Below are 7,500 nucleotides of genomic sequence, written 5' to 3'. Positions count from 1 at the left end.
TTCTCAAATAATCCTAGACCTTCTTGAACGTTCTCAAATTTGAGTCACATAAAATCGTACCTTTTCAAATGCAATCTTATGATATGTTCTTGAAAAGTCAGAAAATCTGATTTGATTTGATCTATCTATTCTTCTTAAATGTTCTCAAATGATCTCAAACTTTCAAGTCCTCTTAGTCAAATTAAATCATACCTTTTCAATGCAATCCTGTTCTTTAAATGTTCGATTTTCTCTAATCTATTTATTTAGTTATCAAACTGTCTTGAATGTTCTCGAATTGGAGTCACATCAAGTCATCTTAGTCAATTTGAATCTTGTTTTCAAATTCAATCATTTTTTAATCTTCTCAAATGCTCTTGCAATATTCCTTCTCTTCTATTCCCGAGTCAAATCAAGTTCTCTGATATATATTCTTTATAAAAGTTCTTAAATTTGAGTCACATTAAATGATCTTGATAATTATCTTCTCTAATTCAGTATTTTCTTCTCTATTTTTTACTTTTTTATTCTTCTCATGAAATGTTCTTTCAACGGTCCTTCTCTTCTCTTCTCCTCTCCGTGACTCATTGCACTAACAGTGGAAACAACAGCAGTTAGTTTGCTGACCCCTTGTCCACCGGCTCATGTTTACTTTACTGTATGGCCGTGTTTGAAGCCGATTTCAAAGAGGAGACAAAAGCAAAAGGACAGCAACTACAACCCGTCCACAACTAGGACAGCTGACACAACTCGGCAGATCTTCGGCTGGGCTAACATCTCACATATGGTGGCATTAGTCTAAACAGCCCACGCAAAGACTACCGATGATTTAGCCGTTTCGATGCATCATTTACGACAAAATATCTTGGCCGTTCTTTTGCTTTCAGAAGACATAGCTGCAATTTACTTCCAACTCAACAAAGATTCAAGTCAAAGAAACACAAGCTAAGATTACAGCCAATAAACACACACGTATGAAAAAACATCTACTTCATCTCTGACCTCTCAATTATCCTCATCAGTATTCCTGACTGAATGTTTTGAACGGAAGAATATTTACAAGACGGACTGCACACTTCAAAACCTTCACCGAATTAACACGTTCCGCTCAATTTCATGTGTAAATTAGAGCCGTGATTGTAGCATGCAGTCGGACGAGAACCAATGCTTCACATGGACGGGTCAGTGACGGATAATGCTCTCGAAGTGGAAGAGACATTTACACTGAAAACAATTATCTGAAGAATTCATTTCACTGCTCTTAGCCGTGAAGTTTTCGGTTTAAGTCTGTTTATCATTACGCAAAATTACTCAAATTCGACTTAAATTGGTTCATTTATTGTTCAGTTTGTTCAGTAAATCACTGTTTTGGCAGTTAAAGGTAATGGATCGACTTAAAACGCACGCTATGGCATGAAACAATCTATCTTGAAACAATCAGAGGAGCTGAATGTTTAAGAGAATGAAACGTAAAACCCTTTTAAGACTTTTTAATGCAAATTAAAGAGTAAAAGACCAATTTTGCAAAAACTAAAATACAATAAAAATCTAGTTCAAACAATCAAAGTGTGTTTTTTTTCACTAAATACCCCAAAATGTAACATGGTAAATAGTTTCCACCACCAAAAAAATAAAAAAAGAATCATAGTTACTGTAGTAAATTCCTGGTTTAAAATGTACAAGCATAATTGATGAATATTTAGTCTTCACACTGCAGTCTGAAGTAGCATTTACACCGGGAAAATAGTCGTTTAAACACTTATTAAATGTAGTGGTACACTACTGTTCAAAAGTTTTTAAAAAGACATTTAAAGCTCCTGTAGGTAACTTTTGAAAACATGTATTTGCTAAAACTGTCATTATGTCCTGACAGTAGAATATGAGACAGATAATCTGTGTAAAAATCAAGCTCCTCTGGCTCCTCCCAGTGGTCCTATTGCCATTTGCAAGAAATACACGCTCCCGGTCAGAAATAACCAATCAGAGCCGGGAGGAGTGTCTTAGCAGTGTCAATCACGCGCTGATCACACCCCTCTCTTGCACAGCGCGAGCGCCGGAGCGCGAGCCGTCGTTCAAACTCAAGATTGCCGGCGTGCTGCAGCTGTGCTTATGACGGAGAAACAACCTAAACTGCCAATTCTCGAGTGACACCTGCTCATAAAACAAAGAGGTGAAAGGAAAAAGACTGATGACGATAAACAAGCGAAAAAGAAAGAATTACACAGAGACTCGGTGTCCAAACTCGAGCCGCATAACATGTAGATCAAATGTCACGCACTCTGCTAAGCAACAATTGAAACCTGCTAATTCACTGGCTTGTCATGTTGCTGAAATAATGTACTAGCACACCTTATCTAGCATTATATATCGCTAGAATAATTACTTACATACTGTAACGTTAGTTACCGTTATATTAACGTTATCTTACTAGCTATTTATAACTTATAGAAAGAGTCCAACGTTATAAAGTTACATGTAGGCTATTGGAAAATACATAATGATTTGAGGACCAAGTTTGTAGTTAAAGTATGGGCAGGCCATAGTCAATGTAACGCATATTATTGACGTTTAGTCCCTATCTGTGAATGTGCAATATAACGTTTTATCCGCTGTTATCGGTGGTCCTGTTTACTAGCCTGCGCGTTCACGACAGGCTCCGCTGTGGAGGGAGGGCTGTAGCGCAGCAGAGAGCAAGGGGGTGGGACCTGGAAGTTGTGCTTGTTCAAATTTTCAGGCTAAGTCAAAGTTTTCTCAAAACTCCCTACTGGAGCTTTAAGGGGCAATGACATGAGAAATCAAATTTGCCTTGATCTTTTGACATAAGAGGTCTTTGTATCATTAAAAGTTTTCGTATAGCTTAAAACATCGTCCTCATTATAAACAGTATAAAATGTTTTCAACATTGATAATAATCATAAATGTTTCTTGAGCAGCAAATCATCATATTAGAGTTATTTCTGAAGGATCATGTGACACTGAAGACTGGAGTAATGATGCTGAAAATTCAGCTTTGATCACAGGAATAAATTACAGTAAAAAAAAAAAAAACGTATTGTATTTTATTGTATTTTTGATCAAATAAATGCAGGACTTCTAAAAAAAAATTAAAACTATTTAGAGATCCCAAATTTTGTTTGAACAGTAGTGTAAATCAGTAAATGACAGATTCTTACGGAAAGATGCAAGAAAAAAGCGTGCACTTACTGACAAAAGGAAAAGTCATGAGATGCTGTCTCTTTATCTCAGAGATGCCTTATTAAAAGACTCTCATATCTGCCAAAACTCCACCATTTTTCTCTACACATGACAACCAAGACTTTAAAGCAACACCAAGTAACTGTTCCTCTGCGGCCGCCCTACAGGTTGGAAGCGGAATACACTTTGGCTAAGCCACACCCTAGAATGTAGATTGACCAATCACAGCGCAGCCAAGAACGAGCTCCCACAGTGGTCCGACACTTTTTCACAGCGCTCCATTGACTTTAACACAGGCGTCTCTTATTTTTGGTCTCGGCCGGCTATTACCGTCGTAGTTTTATCAAAAATATGGTTAAACGTTGTGTCTGGGGCATTTGTAACACAGATACGCGTTTCCCAGAGAGGTTGGAGGGGGGTGTGCATTTTATTCCCTTCCCAAAACCGAAGTCAAATCCTGACAAGTGTCGTCTAGCACACGCTGCTAATAAATACAACGTTATACTCGCGTAGTCCGTTTGCTTTGTAATAACGATTATAGAAGTGAATAGAGACTACCCAGCTTTGCATGAACAGTGTTGCTCCTTGATATTGTGAGTCCCAGCCTCCGTCTCCATTAGTAGGATATGCGGTGGGTCATTTGTTGACTGTGACCGTATGCTTTTGCCTCTATTTGGATGCCATGTTGTTCCTTGCGTTTCACCTGTATGTCATGAATATAGCCTTCAAACGTATATTGCTGCCCCTTTTGCCTACTTCTATCGGACACTTTATTTGCTGCTTTATAAAAGTTTGATAAAATTTCAGCAGGAAGAGCTGTCACAGCATAAGCCATGTTGATACCAGAGCCCAGATGAAGTTTGTTTGTCGGACGTAGCAACAGTAACTAAGGGGGGCGGGGCTTAGCCAAAGGCGAATTGTCCATCACCGCTGTGGTAAATCATTTATCCTAGCGCATCCTACTGTCGCACACACACTCGCTGTTTATCCAGCGCCGGCTTTGGAATGAACGATGTCCACAGACGAGGTGGAGTATGCTGCATGATTTCATGAAAGTATGATGTATTGCGACATCAAAAACGAAGAAAAACTAAATAATGACTATTGTAACGCTTGACGTAAAGCAAGTCAAATTTGTAGTTTTCTTACGTCTCATTAGAACTACAGAAACGCAATCTTACACAGCGTGGTTATAGCAGATATAGGAGCGCAAAGCGAATCCAGAAGTGCTTTCACCCTGTTACGACTTAATGAACCACTGGAAACATTATTTGAAGGTAAAAAAATCTTACTTAGTGTTGCTTTAAGACTCCAGGATCTTTTTGATTTTTTACTTTCATTTAAGCCATAATATTATTTCTTTTTCAGGACCCCTGTCACATAAGAACACTCACGTACCGTATTCAAGGGATTCATTTCTCGCTCTTCTCCGAACCTACAATTCTCTCTTAGTCCTAATGGCTTTTTGGCTGGCGCTGGGAATTCTAATGGATATAGAAGGCACGTTATCTGCGTTTTTAGAGAAAGAGTAAGTCAAGCTGCGGCCCATGGGAAAATGTGCTTTAAGGAGACTTTCTAAAGACACATCAACAAATCCCAGCCACTATCAACCCTATCAGGATACAGAACTGATCTCCCACAACCTGTGTATGACTATACAGCGAGATTCACCGACAAATAGCCAGTGCTAAAAGTGTGGCAAGCAACTCCTGACGACCTTGGTGACTTATTGCAGCGCTGTGACCCGGGGATCCAAATAATGTGGAAATGTCCTTGAGCTGAGTGAACTAGAGTCAGCTTTCATCATGGGAGAAGGTCCTCTAGCAGAACAGAGACCAGATGTGTGCGCCATTTCATTAGCATTCTGGAGATAACGCAGAGAAAGAGCTGCTTGACTGAACCCAAACCCAGGAGACAAGGTGCCCATTCTGCAGCCCAGATTACACAATTAAGCACATCATTGAGTTCCTGCCCGTCACCTGAGGAAACGCTACACTGGCCGTCCCACACACAGCTGCACGAAACACAAAGCCTCATCCGCCTCTACTCACCACAACGCCAATGCCGTTTCATACCAGGGTTTCTGCAGGTTTCACAAAGTCAAACTTTTTCAGACCTTTTTAAGACCATTATGAATTAAATTTAAGACCTATAATCACGACATTAAAAAAAAACGTACAAAAGAAACGCAGTCTCAAAATTACTTGCAAAGTAAATTCCTTTATTCAAACTGAACAGTACTGAAGACAGCTTAGATGGATGCACAAAGCTGATTGGCTGTTGCATGTTGGTCTATTTTGTAGTCGTAATTAAAGTGAATTATATTTGGACTAGCGAAATAAGGAACTATAACACCACGTAATAAAAAAACAAAAACATTCCAAAGCGCTGCGGGAGGACGTAGGAAAATTAAGACCTGTTTAAAATGATTTAAGACCTAGAACACAATACTTCAGCAAATTTAAGACTTTTTAAGGCCTTAAATTGTGATTTTGAAATTTGAGACTTTTTAAGACCCCGTGGAAACCCTGTCATACGAACCTGTGCTGATAAACTGAGTTTCACGAGTGGTCTGCTTTCCACTTAGATTGGATTCAGCAATTTTACACTCATCAATCTTGTAAATCCATCCCTCTTCCAAACATTGTAAGATTGTTATGACAAATTCTGACAATTTGTCAACAAGATAACGTTATCTAGCCGGCAAAACTGCAAAGATGACTCTGTAAAAACAACTTCATCCCAGTTACAGCAAAAGTGCTTGATATTTATAGTTACATTATAGCTGTATAATTTCCAGCTTGTTTTTATTTGTAATAAATAACTTTGAAATATCTTAATATTTTGTTTAAATATTAAAAATATGTAGCTAAAAAAAAAAGAAGCTCAGTCTATTTTGGTGGGGCAAGATAAAAAAACAACAACAACTGGACCAGCAATAAAACGAAGTCTTGTTGTTTGATCCCTGTCACTTATGTTTCATATTAGTGTACAGAGCACACACTGTGCTGCCCCCTACTGGTACATACATTGCAGGTCTACATCTAATAATAATCTTTTAAAATGTGCATGACTGATTTTTTTGTTGTTGCATTTTCTGAGCTATTTTAAAGAAAAACTTAAAAATGTTATAAATGGAACTGAGAATTCAGATGCAAATGAACCAAATTAGTCACAATATTTGATAAATACATTTAATAAAAAAAAATAGAGAATGCAATTTTGTTTGTGAGCGTGTTGGTCATGTACTGTATGAGTGCTCAAGTTTTTGCATGTCTTACAAGCTTGTCCTGGTACACCATGTGACGCAGCCATTTGAAGTCCATGGGTTTGAAGGCAGAGAAGACGAAAAGCGAGCTCTTCTCGTAGCGCTCTGGTTTCTGGATGGCTCCTTCAGGGTAGGTGATGCGCATGCTGGTCTTCCGGCCCACGTCCTTCTCGAACCCGGCGACTGGAGCCTCGTTCAGTCTGAACCATGAGGACAAACACCAACATGAAATCCAAATTTGTGATCCATCAGTGAACATTGTTAAAGGGTTAGTTCACCCAAAAATGAAAATGATGTCATTAATGACTCTCCCTCGTGTCGCTCCAAGCCCGTCAGACCTCCGTTCATCTTCGGGACACAGTTTAAGATATTTTAGATTTAGTCCGAGAGCTTTCTGTCCCTCCATTGTAAATGTGTGTACGGTATACTGTCCTTGTCCAGAAAGGAAATAAAGACATCATCAAAGTAGTCCATGTGACATCAGTGGGTTAGTTAGAGTGTGTTAAAGCATCGAAAATACATTTTGCTCCAAAAATAACAAAAACTAGGACTTTATTCAGCATTGTATTGTGTTCCGGTTCTGTTGTGGATCCGCGTTCAGTGCCGCCGCTGACGTGTGTCTGGTGTGTGTGTGTGTGTGTGTTCTGGTTCTGTTGTGGATCCGCGTTCAGTGCCGCCGCTGACGTAAGACGCTGCTGACGTGTGTCTGGTGTGTGTGTGTGTATTCCGGTTCTGTTGTGGATCCGCGTTCAGTGCCGCCGCTGACGTAAGACGCTGCTGACGTGTGTCTGGTGTGTGTGTGTGTGTGTGTGTGTGTGTGTGTATTCTGGTTCTGTTGTGGATCCGCGTTCAGTGCCGCTGCTGACGTGTGTCTGGTGTGTGTGTGTGTGTGTGTTCTGGTTCTGTTGTGGATCCGCGTTCAGTGCCGCCGCTGATGTAAGACGCTGCTGACGTGTGTCTGGTGTGTGTGTGTGTGTGTGTGTGTTCTGGTTCTGTTGTGGATCCGCGTTCAGTGCCGCCGCTGACGTAAGACGCTGCTGACGTGTGTCTGGTGTGTG

General features: G+C 39.8%; 1 protein-coding gene across 4 annotated transcripts in view; it reads right to left on the bottom strand.

Moving 5' to 3' along the window:
* The window catches only part of st3gal3a (ST3 beta-galactoside alpha-2,3-sialyltransferase 3a), a 59,209-nt gene that overhangs the window by 14,219 nt on the left and 37,490 nt on the right, over window positions 1–7,500 (bottom strand). For all 4 annotated transcript variants that reach the window (XM_056266037.1, XM_056266039.1, XM_056266040.1 and 1 more), the window contains one exon: window positions 6,456–6,642. In XM_056266037.1, the coding sequence (XP_056122012.1) occupies window positions 6,456–6,642 (187 nt within the window). The remainder of the gene's footprint in view (window positions 1–6,455; window positions 6,643–7,500) is intronic.

This window comes from Rhinichthys klamathensis, unplaced genomic scaffold, assembly GCF_029890125.1.
Source record: "Rhinichthys klamathensis goyatoka isolate OS25496 unplaced genomic scaffold, OSU_Roscu_1.1 h1tg000244l_1, whole genome shotgun sequence".
NCBI classification, from domain to species: Eukaryota; Metazoa; Chordata; class Actinopteri; order Cypriniformes; family Leuciscidae; genus Rhinichthys; species Rhinichthys klamathensis.
This window is presented reverse-complemented; position numbering and strand designations above follow the sequence as displayed.